Here is a 20429-nt window from a genome sequence, read left to right on the forward strand (position 1 = left end):
TAGCCCTAATACATATTAGATGAAATTTGTAACCACATTGTAACTTTTGATAAATCTTGGATTCATCAGCATGCTCCGGATTCCAAACATAAGTCGATGCAGTGGAAAAAAATTGGTTAAAGACCACAAGCGAAATTCAAAGTGATTCAACGGCCAGTACTACGCTGATTTACTGGTTGAGGCACGTGAGGCGGTCATATAGAAGAGAATAAGAGACTTGGCAATTTACTCACTTAGTGCTGTTCACAATACTCGGATAGCAAAGTATGCCTTAAAAGCCAAGGATGTTCTACAACCCAGACCTGACTCCCAGAGACTTTTGCCAATCCTCAAATTTCAAAACCCTAAAGCATCTTTTGTGCTACTGCCCGGCTCTCTCGAAAACTAGACTATGCTACCTAGGTGGTCTCAGTTTTGAGAGAGTTGAATATATCCATGAACTGTCCGGCTCTTAAAATTCTCGAACAGTACGCGCATCCTGAGTGATGCATATTTTCGCTAACAAAAATGACTTTTACCTGGTATAGCTATGGACCAAAATGGTTGTTTTGAGGAATTAAGTATTTTCTTAATCCTGTTAATTATTTTTTCCGAGTGAAAAACAATATGTGGATTTGTTCACGCACCAAGTAGAAGAGAGTGCAATGTATTTTCGCAACCTTATTTATAGTATCAAATCTGCAAAGCAGGCACTGCTAGCTTAACGAAAAATACAGATGGAAAAACAAATATGATAACAACATTATATGTATGTACATGCTAATTTTTGGTACGGTTACAGAGATCGGATGTTTCTACTGTTATTTTAGAAGGAATGCCTGTAGGTATAACAAAGAAAGAATGCCTGTAGGAATAATACAAAGTATTTTCTATAACTTAAACTAAATGGGGGTTTATGCAGATTCCTGCTGCATACATACTCCCCCCGTTGGAAGGTGTAGGCTTTCAACCAAATCTGTTTCAACCGGAAGTGCTGCAATCTTAGTTATAGCTCGTTTTACTGGCCCATTTGCTGTTTTAATGAATGCTGCTCTAACATATCCGTCAGCGCCACTGAAGGTGTGTTCAACCCGACCCAAACTCCATTTTAAAGGCGGTTGATTGTCATCCTTTAAAAGCACCATAGCACCTTGTTGTATGTTTGCCATAGGGTTTCGCCACTTAGACCTCTCTTGCAGTAATGATAGATACGCAGTGCTCCACCTTTGCCAAAAGATTTGCTGCATCTGACAAATTCGCTGCCACCGGCTTAGACGGTTCATATTTAGATGCGTAACAATTGGTTCTTCTATGGCTGTAAATGACCCACCAATGAGAAAGTGCGCTGGTGTAAGCACGTCAAGATCGTCTGGATTTTCTGTAATTGGACAAAGGGGACGAGAATTTAAAATAGCAGAAATTTCACAAATGAGAGTGCGAAGCTCATCGAAGGTTAAAATAGAGACGCCAACGGTGCGATAGAAATGAAGTTTTGCGGACTTGACCGCAGCTTCCCATAAGCCGCCAAAATAGGGCGAGCGGGGAGGAATAAATTTCCAATCTATTTGATTTTCAATGCAAGCTTCAGCTACTGCTCTATTGTGATTTTGATCGGCGAATAGTTTTCGCAGCTCTTCTAGCTCATTTTTTGCCCCAACAAAATTTGTAGCGTTATCAGACCAAATAGTGCTTGGCTTGCCTCTAATGCTGATAAATCGTTTGAGTGCAGCAATGAACGATGACGTCGATAAATCTTGGACAAGTTCAAGATGACATGCTTTCGTTGAAAAACAAACAAAGATACATACGTAGCATTTCACGGGTGGCCGGTTGCGCACCTCACATTTGTACTGGAGTGGTCCACAATAGTCAACACCTGTTGTATTAAAAGGTCTAGATGGTCTCACACGATCTGTTGGAAGTTGACCCATAATTTGCTGCAGTACCCTGGGCTTAAGGCGGAAGCACCTCAAGCATTTATCAATGATTTTTGAAACTGTTTTGCGCCCACCAATAGGCCAAAACTGCTGACGAATTGATGCTAATAAGCTCTGCGGTCCTGCATGCAATAGTTTACGATGATAGAATTCAATGAGTGCGGAAGTGACTGGATGCTGCTTAGGTAGCAAAAGTGGGTGTTTTGCCTCGAATTCTAAATTCGAATTATAGAGCCGCCCTCCAACGCGTAATGAACCAAAGTCGTCGATAAATGGATTGAGTGACAGTAAATGGTTGCAGGAAGGCAACTGTTTGTTTTCTTTCAGTACTTTGTATTCTGATGCGAAGTGCACTTGCTGGATATGCCTGATTAGCAGCAGTGTACCACCTTTAATGTCGTCGACTGTGAGAAATCCAGCTGATGGTAAAGTTCGTTTTGATTTAATGTGGCAAAATTTGTAAACGTACGCAAACACGCGCTGTAACTTGATGAATGAATTTTGGAACTTGCAACCGTAAGTTTCATCGATTTGAGTTGCAGCAATTAAAACATGGCGCCGTCTTTCTGGAAGATTAGATAAGAAATCCATATTGCTTGGCCAATGCGCTGAATCAAGTTGAAGGAATGAAGGTCCATTAGCCCAAAGGGTGTTATTTAGAAGCTCCTTTGGAGTGCAGCCGCGCGAAAGAATATCCGCAGGATTCAGTTCGGTTGGAACGTGATGCCAGGTCATACCTGATGTAAGCGATTGTATTTTAGCCACGCGATTTGATACGAATATGTTAAAATTACTGGGAGCAGATCGTAGCCACGACAATACAATCATTGAATCCGACCAACAATGGCACTCATATGATAGTTGGCTATTTTCCAAAATATTTGAAACCAATTCCGCTAACAACAACGCAGCAGACAACTCGAGTTTCGGAACCGTGATCGACTTCAAAGGTGCAACTCTGGACTTGGAACATAGAAGATGTATTTTGTTGACGCCGTGCTTTTCAACGCGTGTGTAAACACAAGCACCATAAGCGGATAAACTGGCATCACAAAAGGCATGAATTTGAACGCGGGCTTGCAGTGCAAGCACGTACCGTGGAAAATGGAGATTGCTAACAAATGAAAGTTTACCACACAAGTCCAACCAAATGGACTGTAGCGATTGCGGCAGGCTTTCGTCCCAAACCAGTTTTTCCTTCCATAAGGCTTGCATGAAGATCTTCAGCTTTACGATAACTGGGCATATTAAGCCAAGTGGATCGTAGAACCGCGCTATGACTGAAAGAATAGATCGCTTTGTAATTTTCTGCGAATTCAAGATTGGTGTGAAACTGAATAGAAAGTTGTCTGAGATACGTTCCCACACAAGGCCAAGTGCCTTCGTCACATCTGTACCATCATGAAACTTTATGAATTTTTCGCAATTACTTTCGTCTTCATCTTTCAAAACATCAACTTCATTAGAACACCATTTTCGAATTGGAAAGCCTCCTCGTAGAAGTAGCTGCCTGATCTCTTGCTTCATTTGTATGACCTCCTCGATTGAATCGCCACCAGATATCAAATCATCCACGTAAAAATCTCTTCGAATGATTTTAGCGCCGACTGGAAATGATTCCTCCTCATCAAATGTAAGCTGATGCATAGCCCGAATAGCTAGGAAGGCAGCAGGCCTCGTTCCATATGTGACCGTGTTTAACTTGTATGTCTTGATTTGCTCAGATGGGTCCTCGCGCCAAAGAATGCACTGCAACTGGTCATCAGGGCTACTCATTTTAATGCAGCGATACATTTTACATATGTCGCCAAGTAGTGCAACTTTGAAAAGTCTAAAGCGAAGCAAGATATTAAAAAGTTTTGGCTGAATGATTGGCCCTGGTAGCAACAAATCGTTTAGCGAATACCCCGAAGAAGTTTTAGCGGACCCATCAAAAACCACGCGAAGTTTGTAGTGGTACTGTCTTGCTTTTTAACGCAGTGATGCGGTAAGTAGTAAACTGGTTTGTCTGCTTGAAATGATGCCAGCGACATATGACCCAGATCCTTATACTCCTGCATAAACGCCGAATACAAAAGTTTTGTGGATTCATCCTTTTGGAGTTTTCTTTCTAGCGCCCTGAATCTACGTAAAGCAAGATAATAGGATTCACCAAGAGCATCAAGATCGGATTTAGGTGGCAGTCTAACTGAGTAGTCCCCTGAGGGCAAACGACGAAAATTTTGTACGAAATGCTGCTCACAAAAAGCGTCCTCTTCCGATAATGCTGGAGTAGAATCGAAACCATTTTCGATCTCCCAAAAGCGTTTAACAATGTTTGAAAGTGTATTAATGCTATCATGTGGCGGTGTTAAATTTCTAAATGCCGAAAGAGTTATTAATTTATTACTGATATGTGATACGCCTCCAGAAACTACCCAGCCCAACTTAGTTTTTTGCAGTGTTGGTAGGTGATCAGCAATTCTAAATTGTCCAACGCAAATTAAGTCGTAGAATAATTCCGCACTGATCAAAACATCAATGCGATTTGCCTTAAAGAACGACGGGTCAGCTAAGTTAATGTTGTTTGGTATGTTCCACCCCTCAATGCTGATATCAAAATTCGGCTGATATTCTGTTATTCTTTGTGTTATTAAAGCTGTGAACGATGTCGAAAACCGACCATCTTGCGCTTGGGCAAATATGTCGACGCATCTGTCTGCATTGAGACTCGATTCTCCAATGCCAGATACTGAAACTGGTGAATGATGAGACCGAAGTTGAAGTTGATTTGCTAACCGGGATGTAATGAAATTTAATTGAGACGCAGAGTCTAAAATAGCGCGACAAGGAATTAATGTACCGGCACGATTTTTTACTAAAATGATGGCCGTTGCTAACAGCACACAATTGTTAGACACATTTTTCGAGGCTAAAGGTTTGGGCCTTGCAGCTAATGATGTTAATAGGGCTGATTGTGATGTTGTAACCTGGCTATTTGTTACAGGCGATGCCACAATTGGTTTTGGTACACCATCTTGCTTGCCATTTAAATGCAGTAAAGTGTTATGTTTTGCTTGGCAATACCTGCAATTGCCAGATTTGCATTGCTTGATAGTGTGACCCTTGCGTAGGCAATTTAAACACAAATGAAATTTTTTTGCTTCCTTATAACGCAAATTTGGAGAAAGATTCAAAAAAGAAGTGCAACCAGTAATAAAATGCTCTTTGGATTCACAAAAAATACAGAGTGGAGTGGGTTTGCCAGCACCTACAGTAACGAGTACGCTTGCTTTTGATTTTGCTTGAGATACAATATTTTTCACCTGTTTGCTAGGTGCCTGTATGACCATAGCGTTCTCCAAATTCTCCATCATGCGGCATCTTCTTTCCAAAAACGTTGACATATCAGTCCATGTAGGTAATTTGTGTGCAGATAAGTTCTCTTCCCATTTTTCGTGCGTTTGTCGATCCAGTTTGCTTGTGATGAGGTGAATGAGTAAGCCATTATATATATCTTCAGTAGTTGCTAAAGTTTGCAGCGCTCGAAGATGTGCATTTACTTGATCGCTTAATTTTCGTAACCCATCTGATGCGCCCATTTCCATACCTTGTAGCCCGAAAATTGCCTTTATGTGTGCCTGGAAATGAAGTAATTTATTATCAAAACGTACTTTTAATAAATCTAAAGCTTTGTCGTAATTCTCTTCACTGGGCTCGAGTGAGCGCACAGTGTCTAAAGCTGCATCACTGAGACTCGTGATTAAGTACTGCATTTTTTCTAGTTTGGACATCTCCACGTCTTTGTCTATTGCTGAAGTAAACGTGCTGAAAAACGATGGCCAGTCGAGATAGGAGCCACTAAAAACTGGAATTTTAAGCTCAGGTAGCCTGGATCGTCGTTGTAACTGCTGCGGCGTAATGTCGTCCCAAGAGAATTGTCGTAGTGTTGAAGAGTGCGCGCCAGATGACTTATGTTTTGTATTCAGCCAACGATCAATTTTTGCCTCTACCTCAATATACACTTCGGAGAAAATTTCGTCAGCATCAGACTCAAATTCCTTGCGGTCCAATCGCCTAGGTGTTGATCGTGCATTTTCGAAGTTTGCCTGCAAACGCTCAGCATGTTTAAGTCGCGCAGAAAGTTCGGCCTCATCTAAGTTTTTTAGCTGCTCGTTCGTAAGGAAGCTATTGAGATTATCTAGCTGGCGTTGAAACGCATTGCCTTCCTTTTTGTAGAAAGCGATTTCACCTGCTACACCAGGATTCTCATCAGACGATTTACACTCTTTCGGCATTTTATAAATATATTTTCTTTTGTTGAGTTCTATTTTCTTTTCACTGCACTAATTGTCTTTATGTTTGTACTAATCGTTAACAGTTAATAGAAAAAACACCAAATGTCTTTATTTTAAGCGAAAAACAACCTGTTTGCCTTCGATAGCTGTACTTGTGTAAATGGGTATACAAACACTCACGGCCGCGACGAAAATGTACATATGTTTTAAACTATGTGCGTACAAATATGCGTACCGAAATTACTTCTACTTGGGATACGAAAATTCTAATACGATGCGGTTAATCGAATAATTATATATGTATATTATGATTTATTCGATCACGTCGGGGTCACCAATGTTTTGAGGAATTAAGTATTTTCTTAATCCTGTTAATTATTTTTTCCGAGTGAAAAACAATATGTGGATTTGTTCACGCACCAAGTAGAAGAGAGTGCAATGTATTTTCGCAACCTTATTTATAGTATCAAATCTGCAAAGCAGGCACTGCTAGCTTAACGAAAAATACAGATGGAAAAACAAATATGATAACAACATTATATGTATGTACATGCTAATTTTTGGTACGGTTACAGAGATCGGATGTTTCTACTGTTATTTTAGAAGGAATGCCTGTAGGTATAACAAAGAAAGAATGCCTGTAGGAATAATACAAAGTATTTTCTATAACTTAAACTAAATGGGGGTTTATGCAGATTCCTGCTGCATACAATGGTCTCTGCGTGGTTTCGGCCAGTCAGTATAGCCTAATCTGGTAAGAAATAAAAGAGCAAAGTATAAACCATTTTGAATAGGTATACTAAAGAATATTTCCAATGTATTTCATTTGAAGGGGATGGCATTAAAAAATAAAAAGGAATATAAAACTATAATTTAAATTTATTAAGTACTTTATCTGTTGCCCCTCGTAAGCCAGTACGGCTGCATAAACGACAACTGTTGCTTTTACGCTTACACTTTGCCACTTCTCATCTTTACATTTTCTTGGCATCTCTGACCGGAGCTTACTCTTATATTTACAGATACATTGACGTTTAATTAAAAAGCAACAGTTGCTTGTTTTCTTTAGCCTTGAGCGTAGCGTTTTGTTTGCTTTACAATTTTTCAATGGAGCTGCTGCTCATGGATGGGATAAACTGGCTCGTCCGTTGGCTGAATGGCCTGCCGGAAAGCTTTCGTTGTTACTGGTGTTGTTGGGCGTTAAACAGCAAGCAATAAAATTCGAACTTCATCTACTTACTTGTAGTTGTTGTTTTCTCATCGATACAGAGTTGCACAAGAAATTTGCAATGAAGGCATTTTTTGCTATTAACCAACATATTCACACAGTCATTCGTTCATTCGCTCATTCATTGCTGGCGTATTAAGTGCCTGTCAAAATATTGAAGCCCGCCACAATGAACTACATAAATATTCTGTTTCTTCGATTCACGCTTCTTGGCTTTCCTCACTTTAATTTAAATGTCGAAATATTTCAATCATAATCGTCTGCGAGCGGCTGTTCTTATTAAGATTTTTGTGACTTTTGCCATTTGATGTATTCGGATTTTATTGAAACATGCGTACGAACATACATACGTACATATGTACATATGAGCTTAACAACATGACTTTGAAGATCTCACCAATAAGGAGAGAATGCTTCTTTTTCTGTGCTCTGTTTTCGAATATTTTTGTTCTGTGCCTGTAGCATACCAAATGCAGATTTCTTAATTTCATGAAGGATTAAGCTTTAATTGCATACGCCAATGCATAATGAATGAAAAGTCATGAAACGGTAGCGCAAAATTAGTTTCAGTTGAGAAAGGTATGTGGAAATTAGATTATAGTAAAATAAGAAAATATTTCTTTACTATCCTTGGTATTAATCAAAACGTCTACCGGCACTTTGTTGCGGCAGTGAAATGACTATTCTATAACTATTTCTGCTTCCAAGACTGCATTGTACTACATATGGGGCAAAACCTGTGAGGTATGCCCGACTAAAATCTTCCCCACTTCGCTTTTTATGAAATTTGAAGAGTACGTTGAAAATTCATGAAGAATTCAGTGAAGAATTCAGTCTCCTCATAAAAAGTGGAGTATCATTTCTAAGGAAAAATTCCAAGTTTTCATTTACGAATAATTAAACAAAGTGTAAATTGTAAATAAATTGTAAATTGTAAATAAATTGTAAATTTACCAAAATACATTCAATTTTTTATTAATTTTTTATCTAAAAAAATATTCTTAAAAAAGTTTCCATTTTTCAAAAACTGGAATTCATGCAATAAATAAAAATGTTTAAATTTTAAATTTTTTCTAATTTTTTTTAGATAAAAATATAACTACAAAGTTTTAAAACCCTTAAATTTAGTTAAAATTAAGCAATTATTAAAAACAAGTAAAATATATTGAAATGTGAAAAACAAAATTAAAAAATTTACCAAAAAACAACTTTTTGTTATTAAACGAAAATTTAAAATTTTTCTATATAACAAATAACACATTTTATTTATAAAAATATAACTAAGAAGTTTTTCAAATTTGAGATTCTATAAAGGAATTATTAAAACAAAAAACAAATATGTCGAATTAAAAAAACAAAAAACATTTAAAAATCTTAAAAAAAAATTTATGATTTTTTTATAAATGTATGCATACAAAACATTTAAAATCTAAAATTTCATTAAAATTAAGCGTATAATCCTTAATAAAAAAATCAAATAATCGTATGTTCAAATTTGCAAGCAAAAATTAAAAATTAATATTTAATATCTGCCGAAAAAGTTTATTTTTCTTTTTAATTTATAACTATTTTAACATTTTAAGTTAAATTTAAACGAAAGAATAATTAAAAAAGGTCGAAGAAGTTCAAATTAAAAACGACATTTAAAAAGGCTCCAAAAATTAAATTTTATGAAAATGTATAAAATTAAAAAAAAAATGTATTACAAATTTCAAATTTTTAATTAAATAAATTCAATAATCAAATCAGTTAAATAAATTTAACTATTAAATTATGAATTAAAAAGTTGTTTAATTGAAATATTTTTACAAAAATAGGCATACACAGTTTTTAAAATCTAAAATTTAATTAAAATTTAGGAAAAATTCAAAAAAGTCAAATATGAAATTTGCAACAAAAAAATTTAATATCTGCCAGGTTAGGCAGACCTGGCTGGCTCAAAGCCTTCGCATAGATCTATTGACCCTTAGTGATCTCAAATGGAGCTAGACCTTTACGTAATATCTGCTGTTTTCTCAAAAAACAATATTTTTATTTTCTTCTCGAAAGAATAATACTCAAACAATTTCTTTTCAAACAAAACATTCTTTTCTTAATTGTTTCGCGAGAAAGAGAAAAAGTACGTAAAAATTGCTATAGTAAACATTTATTTTGTTTTTTCTTCAGCCGACAGTTAATTGATGTGCAATTAAAAACAAAACATTAAACAAAAAAGATAAACATTTAAATTTCCACAATTTATACTGCTTTGTCACTCAGAAGCGGATACCTCCAATATGAGCTGTTTTAAGGGGTTATAAAGAGTTAAAATTTTCAAAAAATCGATTTGTTTTTATTTTATTTTCTTAATGCACATATATTTAAGAATACACACAGAAAATGTAGTATCGTTCCGGTGAAACGACGCTTCCTGTCCTTTGTAAAGTGCTTTTCAAACTTTAAACGCGTTTTTCCCAAAATGGTGTGTTCAACATTATCCGCAAACGACTAAGCTGATTAGTCTCAATTTTAACACGAGCTTCTTAAATATATATTTTAGTAATTAATACAAGATTTTTTCTGACCGATAAATATTTGTTTTTTTTATAATCAATTTAAGGCCGAAATTTTGGTCGAAAATCAAACCAGATGCAGATTTACTTCGTATATACCAAACAAACCACATAAATTTGGCATAAATTTTTGGCTGACGTCTGAAGTAGAGACGAAATGTGGCTAACCGTATTTAGAAAAAGATGAATCTCAAAATACACCAACCTCCTAAGCGAGTTAGTAAGTTTGGGTCGTTCCGGTAACGTAGAACCGACTGTCGGGGGCACGTATTTAGATTAGTACAAGAACTTGTTTCAAAATTTCAGACTTTACGGCAAAAACTAGACGAATATGATTTTCCAACTACAAGTGTCGCAGTTTCTATACGCAAATGATGCCAAATAGAATATTGCAATAATAATCAGACTACATATATTTCTAAGACATGCAAAAAAAATATATGGGGAGAGTATACACACAAGCATGTGTATGCAGTTCAAGAAGCGATGAACTTTGTTGTGTAAAAATGATGGAGAGGCAGGTTTATATGTGCCTGCAGCGACAGCCAAGCTGCGCTTATGGCCTTAGACAGCCCTCCAACCACATCAGGGGTAGTCAAGTCCTGTAAATCCACGCTGAACTATGTCGGTAGACATAATAGCCTGATGCTAACTTAGGTCCCGGGGCACGTGGGTATCGCGGGCAACGAGACCTCTGACTCCTTAGCTAAGATGGGCTCTGAGGCCAACTTTTGCCACTCCCTTCTGCGGCCATCACAGCCACGGTTAGCAAATGGGTAACTACCACCCACAAGCCAGCTTGGCAGGCTGAGAGAGCCTGCAGATGGTCTAAACTGATGTTACCTGTCATGTCCGATCGCCTGTCGCAAACCCTTCTGTCATTAAGCAGTTGGGCATCTCAGACAGTGTACTCTGCCCAGCTTGTGAAGAGGAGGATGAGACGGCGGACCACTTCCTGTGTGTCTGCCCCGCCTTCGCTCGAATCAGGTTTGAGGTCTTTGGCACTGATGTGTTAAGAAGCGACCATCTTGGCTCCTTGGCACCACAAGATCTACTCAGATTTCTTCGGATATCGGGTAGATTTAAAGAAAATTAAAAGGGAATCCAAGTGTAGTACAATGGACTTAATTAATGTATGAGTGCTGCACTTGCTAAATGTCCCGACAAAAAAAAAAGCAAGTATTTTGCTATTTGACGATGTATATAAATTCATTTATCTATTACAACTAATATTGTTCAACTTTTTTTGTATTTTTTTAGGGGTGGATAAAGACTGGAAGTCATTTTGACTGGTTTTGGTAGAAATAGGTATATTTAAATAGCTGGTAAATCTAGTGTTAACTGGCCGTAAGTAGATGTTTGACCCATGTTGAAAATACTAATAAAAAAATATATAAAAACAAAAATAAATTATAATAAATAAATTTAAGCTTTAATTTTAAAATTCAAAGAATTAATTTTTTTCTCGTCAAAATCCATTTTCATCAAAATGTTTTCTACCGTTACAAAATTATTTAATTTTTTCAAAATTCCACTAAATTGCCCATACAATTCATTACAAATTTTAAATTATTCATGCATTTCAGTGTTTACAAATATGTTTGTGTTTAAACCTCAACATTTAATATATGTAATAATATATGTATATGCATTTACGCTTTTATTTAAATGGCCAATAACCAATAACCAGTCAGCAAAGGAAAAAAAATTAACATCGGCTTATAATTTTTTGATTGCCATTCAAATTTTTGTATGTAAATAAGGATAAAAGAAAAAGAGCAAATTTTTTATTTGCCAAAATGCGCTTAAAACGGCGGTTAGCTCTTTTTTTACGTACTTGTAGATATATTCATTAAAATTTATGGATTTCACTAATAATTTTGCTTGCCGAATTTGGGCAATTGAGTGTGCAACACACACAAAACAACAACAATAAGAGCACTTTGGCACAAAAGCAATGCTGTCATGCATGGAAAATGCGAATATTGCCCAAAAGCAAAAGCAAAATAAAAAATTTAAATAAAAACGAAAAAATTAAAATACGAGTATTTATAAAAAGGCCAATCAGTGAAACGTTAGCGAACAAATGCAATAATATTATAGAAAAAAGGGCGAAAGTACATTCACCACCGAAAGTTCTACAAATTTCAACAGCCAAAAATTATTCACAAATTCGACTTGAGTGCAAAGTTTTATATGAAATCATCATTTGGTGCACAAAGTCTAGCGTTTTCATGAGAGAGAGAGAGAGTAGGCAGAATGTTTGGGAAATATGAATGATAATTTGTGGCGATTGTGTGCGTTTGGATATTTGATATGTGCTTAATTTCCATAGCACCGCGACAGTGTGGGTGTGTGTGTGTGTGTGTGAGTTGGGAGATTTTCAAACAACTATCATCAATTGAACAGTTAAGTATAGAGATTTTTCAAATTATGAATATCAAATATTTCCCATAAAGCTGCACCTACGAGACTCAATATTACACGCATCAGGAATAAGTTTGAAAAAGAGAGATAACCACACACAGCGTTCTGGGAGACCACACACAGTATTAGGAGCTGCACAAAATAGAAATAAATTGTTGGTGGATTTAAAAAAAAAAGAAAAATTATGGCAGCAGATACCTACACTTGGGTTTTGCGCAATTCTCGAATTTATGCGTTAGCAGAGCCGTGTTATAAGTGGCCTATTTGTATCAGAGATAAGCTATGTTTAAAACCGTTTGATAATAGGTAAATTTAACGGTTGCTCTTCTCTTATCCACTTGTCACGGGGAGATCTTAAGTGCGTTGATACTCGAGCGGGAGCTTCCTACAGAAGAAAATGGCTAGAAATTTACCTGTTAGCAGATTAATCATAAATATTATTTCCAGTATTTTTCTACGACTACCAAGAAAGGGAACACCTAGAAGTGTTTTTAAGCTATTGTATGGTGATTGTCATATAGCGAGTTCCACTGAAAATCTCCTTAGGCAAAGAGCAATAAATTAATTTTAGCTTTTCTATATAAATTTGCGCCATATTTCAGTTCCAGTCTTATTAAAGTTGTAAAAACTTAGATTTTTTACTGAATTCAAGAAAATTGCGTTCTGAGACCAATCACCTTAAATCGAGATTATATGAAAAACATACCGAAATGCAACAACAAATCCAGAATCAACAATTACAACTAGTTAAAATTTCACAAGAAAGTAACGCAACACTAATAAATTTTCGTTTTTCGAGCTTAATACTATTTTTCTTATGTACAGTCTGTGTCGGAAAAAAGGAACCGCTATTATTCATGAAGATTTATATTTAAAATGTTTTTACATGAAAGTATGAAAAAACAACGAGTCGCAACTACTCAATCAGCCGTGTAGTCTTCATCGTTGTCGAGTATAGCCTGGCATCTTCTTTATGCTTTGAACCAGCTTTTCTGCGTAGCTCGTCGACAAAGAGAACCAGATTTTGCAAACTTGACGCACCAGTTGCTTTAAATCATGAGCTGGCCTTCCAGCAAGATGCGTTTCCATAGTTTCACACACATTTTCAATGGGGTTAGCGTTGGGGACTGGGAAGGCCAGTCCAATACTGTGATGCCATTTTCTGGTTTTGTTGTTTCTCAATGAGTGTTTCTGAGAGCAGTGGCTTTGATGATGAGAGACGGTAGGATATGTTCGCCTCCTTCAGTCGACGAATAGACTCACAACTATTCCCTTTTTAGCAAGAACTGATTGTGTTTGGAGTAATCAAAAAGAAGGGTCCCGCTTAAAAAGTTGGACGACACTTATTCTGCTTTTATGTCAGTTTTTAAGTCATCAACATTTTTGTGCACTTTATACCGTTGATTCCACATCGCAACAAACTTTTTTTGATTTTCTAATCACTTTTGAAGCCGCGGCGTAAGATAATTTTGGCCCCTTCGAATACGTGCATAAAACTCACTCATATTTGATTTGTTGCTTTTACGGGAAAGTGTCGAACAACACTAGCCTGAGTTAGCACTGGCGTCATAGTCCTTGAGTGGGACAATTATGCAACAAAAAGCAGAACGAAATATATCTTCAAGTTACAAGAAAGAACCGGTTCTTTTCTTCTGACACAGACAGTAAATATGGTAATACTCTTTATGCTTTGAAATCAATCGCAAATAAACCGTCAAACTGAAAAACACTGATCGGTCGGCTTCCTACTCTGACGGGTACTTCATTTCATATCGCTAATATTGGCATAGCTGCTATGTTTTACTATTTAATATACACTTTTCCACGTTTACTAATCTGCCTTTTTCTCTATTTGCCTGCAACTGAATTCACCTGCCAGCAGCACAAATATTTTTGTGCATTAATAGACCTTTTGTATGAATTTTCAATTTTGAATAATTGTAGACGTTAGCTTAGTTCAATTTTGGCGCATAATTTATGGAGATTTATTGCAAAATAATTTAAACAAATATCACTTTTTGCTTTTAATGTGTAGACTAACATATTTAATACGCACTAGACAATGCGTGTATCAAAGTTATAAATTTTTAACAAGGGCGTAGCCAAAGTGGCTAATGAGCGTTTCTCAATTGAATTGTTTTAGAAGAAAGTCGGTAGTTTAAGTGTTTTAATATACAGAAATATGTTTCCTTAAAACAAATGTTAATATATATCACATATTGTACTGATGTAACGGCATAAATATTCAAAGCTGGAGTGACATTCTTTGGCCGGTTATAAATCTGGGCTGCTTCGGTAACGTCGATATTGAATTTATACTCGTATTGGTTGCTAGTTCTCAGTTGCCAAATTTGGCTTGTTTTCCTTTGCATTTTCTGCAAAGTAATTTGTCTGTAAAGTAATTTGTGCTGTAGATTATTAAAAGTAGAATACAAGTAACCAAATAAAATAAAATTATAGAGCAGTTAAAAAGTCTCCTTTCGATTTGCCAACTTTGGAGAATGACAGTTTTTTGTGGGGTTGGTTACGACATTTTTATGATGCAATAATCTGTAATTCCAAATTCTGCATTCAAAATTTTGAGATCAAAATTCTACGCCTTACAATTCTACTTGATGAAATTTTTTATTGCAAAATTCTGCTTTGAACACTCAGAATTTTTAGTAGAGAAATTAAAATAACTAGTGCCAATTTCAGAAGGTGTTCAAATCGCTAAACAACTAGTTGCATATTCATTTCTCTTTTACCAGGCTCGATTGTCATAATACACAATTTATACTTATTTATACACAACAATTTTCGTTACAAAAAATTTAAAAAATACAGACTAATGGGCCAAAATAAAATTTGATAGCTCAGAGGTTACATTCATCGCAAGGAACAGTTCAGAGGCACCTGGTTCAGTTGGGAAAGGTTTCAAAGCTGGGAAAATGGATGCCGCATAGACTTTCGGTCGCCAAACTTCAGCAGAGAGTAAATGTGTGTTCTCAGCTGCTGCAACGGCTTGAAAATCAAAGTTTTTTGAACCGTATCGTTACTGGTAATGAAAAATGGGTCCTTCACAATAATCTTGTTCGCAAACGCCAATGGTTCGATAAAGATGGAACACCAGAACTTACCCCTAGAGATGGCCTTCACCTCAAGAAGATTCTCCTGTCTATTTGGTGGGATATGGCCGATAGTGTTTATTATGAACTTCTGGAACCAAACCAAACGATAACTGCTGATTATTATTCCCATCAGCTATCAAACCTGAATGAGGCACTTAACAAAAATCGACGGTTTTTAGTGAATCGACGCAAAGTTTTATTTCACCACAACAATGCAAGACCTCATACCGCACGGCAAACATTAGGCAAGCTGAACGAGCTCCGATGGGAGCTAGTGCCGCATCAACTATACTCGCCGGATATTGCACCTTGTTATTATCACCTTTTTCGTGCACTTCAATCCCAGATGAGTAACAAGAACTACTCCTCAAAAGAAGCTAGAAAAAGGGATATCGAAGCGTATTTTGGCTCCAATGGCAAACAATTTTTTGAGCAGGGACTGACCTGATACATTATTTTGCCTTTACAGAATTTTGAAAATATAAAATATGAACCAAAGGAATTTTGCATTTTTTTAGTTTTTTTCAGAATTTTCTTCCAAAAAACATTGTAATGCAGAATTTAGAATCGCACCTTGTTGCGTTTTTTTTTTTTTGTTTGTTTGTTGTTGCATACTAGTTGTATTGGACGTCAGCAGTTTCGAAGCCTAAATTAGTTAAGCAACATTATTACTTTCACTAGAGCCTCAGGTATGTATAATGCTTACTCATAAATCGTAGTCATTTAAACTCTATTGTGTGAAGAAGGAATTTCATCCGGGGTTTGTTGGAGCGGATCCCTAGCCTCACCTACCAATAAACAGACGCAGATTCTAGTAAGTTTCTGATTAAAATACGTGAGAGTGGCTCCACTTGACGACTTATGGATCACCTCCAAACCGGTATTTGGTAGCTACTCAAAGGAAATTCGGCCCAAGTCGAAAGTGGAGTTACATTCAAAAACGTGATAGTCTAAATTAACTCAAATTTTATTTTAAGGTATTTTGGTAAAGAGCTTAATTTGTTGTAATATTTGCAGCTTAAATAAATAGCATTTTCGATCTGCGAACCTTGTCCTTTTTACTGGTCATCATTTCAAAAACTTAACGAGCGGATAGCTGAAGTCAATTCAGTTGAAACACTTTTCGAAAAGAACGAACTTATATACATATTTTATTCATTTGTTATGTGTGGGAACCAGCTTTCTCTTCACTTTGTGGATGCGTTCTGATGCTGTACTACAGATGAAGCCAGCTATTTCCTACTTGCATAGCCGAGCGAGCTCCTCCTCTTGTTTGTGGTGTGCGTATTTATGTTGTTCCACAAATGGAGAGACTTAGAGGGACCTGCTGCCTAAGAACGGCAGGTGGTTTATTTATTTATTTATGGTATATATTTACTTTTATTTTTATTTTTAAAAGCTTACATGATAATCAAATTTTGAGTAAACTCAAGCAAACGCAGCGCCAGCAGCAGAGGCAGGTTTTTTATAAGAAGCTTTTTCATGGCAGAAATAATTTCGGTGATTTGCCATTGCCCATTAAGGGGTGACAACTATTACGAAAAATTGTTTTTTTCATTTGGTATTCCCTCGCTGAGGTTTTGAGTCTGGGCACTACCGAATGGTAGTCAAGCACCAGCCTATTCGTCTTCGGCGGTCATAGCAAAAATGCAATTTCTATGTCAAGTGACGTACGCTTTAGAACAAAAGTAATTCAGGTCTTGGAATAAGCAACCAACCGGATGATAATCATACTTTTACCTCAACAAAAAAGTAAAATAGAAAGACTTAATTCTCCTAAGCGAACTGAGGTAACCGGTTTAAATACACAAAAGTCCCCACCTGATGACTACGTCCCTGTTTCACAATAATAACAAAATATAACAATTTTAATCTATCGAATTAAAATTTTCTAATTAAAATTTTTGAAAATATAAGCATCTTATCAGCGTGCATTGAATATACAAAATGATTTCATATTATAAAAATTTGCATAAATTTGTAAAACCTAAACTCAATCAAATTTTTGAAAATATAAGCATCTTATCAGCGTGCATTGAATATACAAAATGATTTCATATTATAAAAATTTGCATAAATTTGTAAAACCTAAACTCAATCAGCGCTTACTTATTATTTCATATTTTAAAAAGTCTGCTTATTTTTGCTTTTAATGAAACGCGCGACCTTCGCGCTAAGCTCAGAAATGAATTTCACAAAGAGTGAACGAAAACTGTAAAGCAAATTAAATTATTTAATAATTAATCAGATTAAAGTGCTCTATCAAATATTTACACTACTTTGGCTGTAAGCCGTAAAGTATGCAATGATAAAGACAATTAGCGGAAAGAAGGATGAACAATTAAATTTGTAAGGTTTGTGCAAGAATGCGTGGAGCCGCATGAGTAGGTAGCATAAGGCTAATAACGGATGCGACAAAGAAAGAGTATACAAAAGAGGGAGATGGAGTTGAAGTATTTGTCAACGCATACACACACACACACACACAGCCATCCATACGAATTCAAACACATTGCAAAAAACTTAATATTAATCGCTAATTGGATGCCAATGGTGGCCACAAGCAGTGCAATAGACCAGAAGAGAAAATAGAGGAAAGCGACAGGGGAAGAGGAAAGGTAGAAGAGAATAGGAAAGTAACCACAAAAAATCAATTACGAATGGGAAATGATGAATTCGATATGATTAACTATTTAATGCGTGTCATGAGTGGGGGAAGGTGAATGCTGTGGGGCACTACTTTGTTATACATTGCTACCGGCAACACTTTGACAACGCACGCAAACAACTGTGGCATTATATTGCTTATGCGTGCCACATCGACTAGTAACACGAAAATCATAGGTCCAATTCTCACTGCGGACATGCAAAATTAAAGGGTCACAATAAGTGTTTTTAAGAATATTAGAAGGTGGCGCAAAGAGTGTTTGTGCTGACTCATAAGCAAACTACAAAGGAAGTGCGGCCTAAACCTGCCCTGGTGGTATTGCAACATTATGATTACACAGTGGAATATCGATCTTCGGTCGGGATGACTCCAACACAGGAAACTATAAAAAAGTTGTTACATACTTCAAGGAAGCATATTTGGCTTTCATTTTCAGTGGACTTTTACGTTCCCTGTCATCCTCGGTACCGAAACCCTGACGTTGCTAGTTAGTCTTGCGTACATCTATGAAGCACTGGGCTGTACCATCGGTTTGCTTAGGCATACCAACCATCCATGTTGGAGAGGTCAGCCTGGAGATCTTAGACTAATACAGGTATATGACTAGGTGGGATGGTCATTCAAAATTCCGCTCCCCACTCCGGGATTGCACGCGTCCATCGGACTTGTTTGCAGTCAGTGGGAAAAGACTGTAGTTTAGTGTTGCACCTCACTGATATCTGTCCACCTCAGTGAGTAACTGTGCTAGTGGGTGCTATGACACATCGTACACGGATGATTCAATTATGGATCAAACAAATAATAAAGTAGGCGAGCAAATCAAAAAGTGGCCGGTACTGACTCCTAAACTGAGAGAATCAAGACTGACAAAGAGCAAAGAAATCAAAGTATCTGAAAAATTTGCATCGTCGACAGAAACAATAACCCGTAAAGGCCCCAATTCAAAGAAGAAAAGTGCAAAATAACTAGTATTAACGTTGAAGGAGGCCAAACACAAGTAGGGCAGGTTTCTGTGCGGAAAGGTTATAAAAATGACAGACTTCATATGGTATCTATGCTATCTCAAAAAAGGCTTAACGCCAGAGAATGCGAACTCTGGGAAATACTCTGAAGGAGCCACTATAAATCCTTCAGGTCTCAGTGCTAAATACATTTATAATTATATTTTATTGGTATGTATAAAGACTGGATCTCAGAGCATCGCTAGTGAACATTTTCGGCGCATAATTTTCTAAAACATTTGGACCCGCTAGCGACTATTATTCAGGGTAACCAAGAAAGCATTATAACCGACCTTTTCTGAGAGAGATAATGGGTTACAATGTGCCACGCAATTATTACTCGCACAATTTTACTTTATGTACTCCAACAACAAATCTCGCTTCGATATGAATTTTAAATTTTTTTTTTGCAATTATTCTAAAAGCACTTCAAACGTAGAAATTTCAAAGCCAATAAGGTCACAAAAAATGTATCTAGGAATGCAAAAGGTTTTGAGGTTTGAGGTTTTACTATATCAGTCTTTCATCCTGTGCCCCTGCAATTGTTGCACAGTGTTATTTAACTAGGAATATTCGTAGAGGAGACGTAGAACAATTAATGTAAATGCGCGTGATTATGAATAACAAATTATGCGCGATTATATTCCACACACTTACGCACTAACACATTCATGCATAAATATACAGGCAATTATGGTATCTATGTGCCAGTGAGTGTGGCACATGCTCACTCAGTCATGCGCCTAACACATTTCATATGGATTGAGGCTCTAATGAAAGGACATTTTCTGGTTAAACAATTACGATAAAATAAAATAATAAATTTTATTGATTTAATGCGACAGTTTGACTACGCGGATTAGCACCAAATGGGCCAATCAGCGTGTGAAAAGTAACTATTAATGCACGAATGGCGACTGTGGGGAGGTGCAGAGATGGGCGCTGTGTTGGCGCAGCTCATTAACTTGATTATCGCCGCGAGTGCAGTCAATGTGGAAGCCAAGTAGCGAAGAGTGAAAGGGAGAACAAGGCGTAATAAAACAAAAACAACACAGCGAATAGGAAGCAAGTAAGCGAATGAATAAATGGATATTTGCATGATTGCCTCCATAACTGAATGGGCGAATGAACGATTGCGCTCATATACAGTCACATACAAACACACATACAAATATAAAATATAGTGAAATGAATATAAAATAAATGCGCTATGTGCAATATATAAGTACGCACTCTAATGTGTTGGAGCT

The 20429-nt window shown here is 36.5% G+C and overlaps 2 protein-coding genes across 2 annotated transcripts; both read right to left on the reverse strand.

Moving 5' to 3' along the window:
• Positions 1-893: 893 nt before the first annotated feature.
• LOC129236547 (uncharacterized) lies at positions 894-3710 on the reverse strand. Its single transcript, XM_054870920.1, has one exon. It carries the CDS (start codon positions 3708-3710, stop codon positions 894-896), a length of 2817 nt encoding a protein of 938 aa, XP_054726895.1.
• Positions 3711-3811: 101 nt separating this feature from the next.
• Positions 3812-6193, reverse strand: LOC129236563 (uncharacterized). Its single transcript, XM_054870921.1, has one exon. It carries the CDS (start codon positions 6191-6193, stop codon positions 3812-3814), a length of 2382 nt encoding a protein of 793 aa, XP_054726896.1.
• Between the last annotated feature and the right edge of the window lie 14236 nt (positions 6194-20429).

The sequence above is a fragment of the Anastrepha obliqua genome, chromosome 1 (genome assembly GCF_027943255.1).
Source record: "Anastrepha obliqua isolate idAnaObli1 chromosome 1, idAnaObli1_1.0, whole genome shotgun sequence".
Taxonomy (NCBI): domain Eukaryota; kingdom Metazoa; phylum Arthropoda; class Insecta; order Diptera; family Tephritidae; genus Anastrepha; species Anastrepha obliqua.

Coding starts and splice junctions, on each gene's coding strand:
- LOC129236563 (XM_054870921.1), bottom strand. CDS start 6,193: ATGCCGAAAGAGTGTAAATCGTCTGATGAGAATCCTGGTGTAGCAGGT.
- LOC129236547 (XM_054870920.1), bottom strand. CDS start 3,710: ATGTATCGCTGCATTAAAATGAGTAGCCCTGATGACCAGTTGCAGTGC.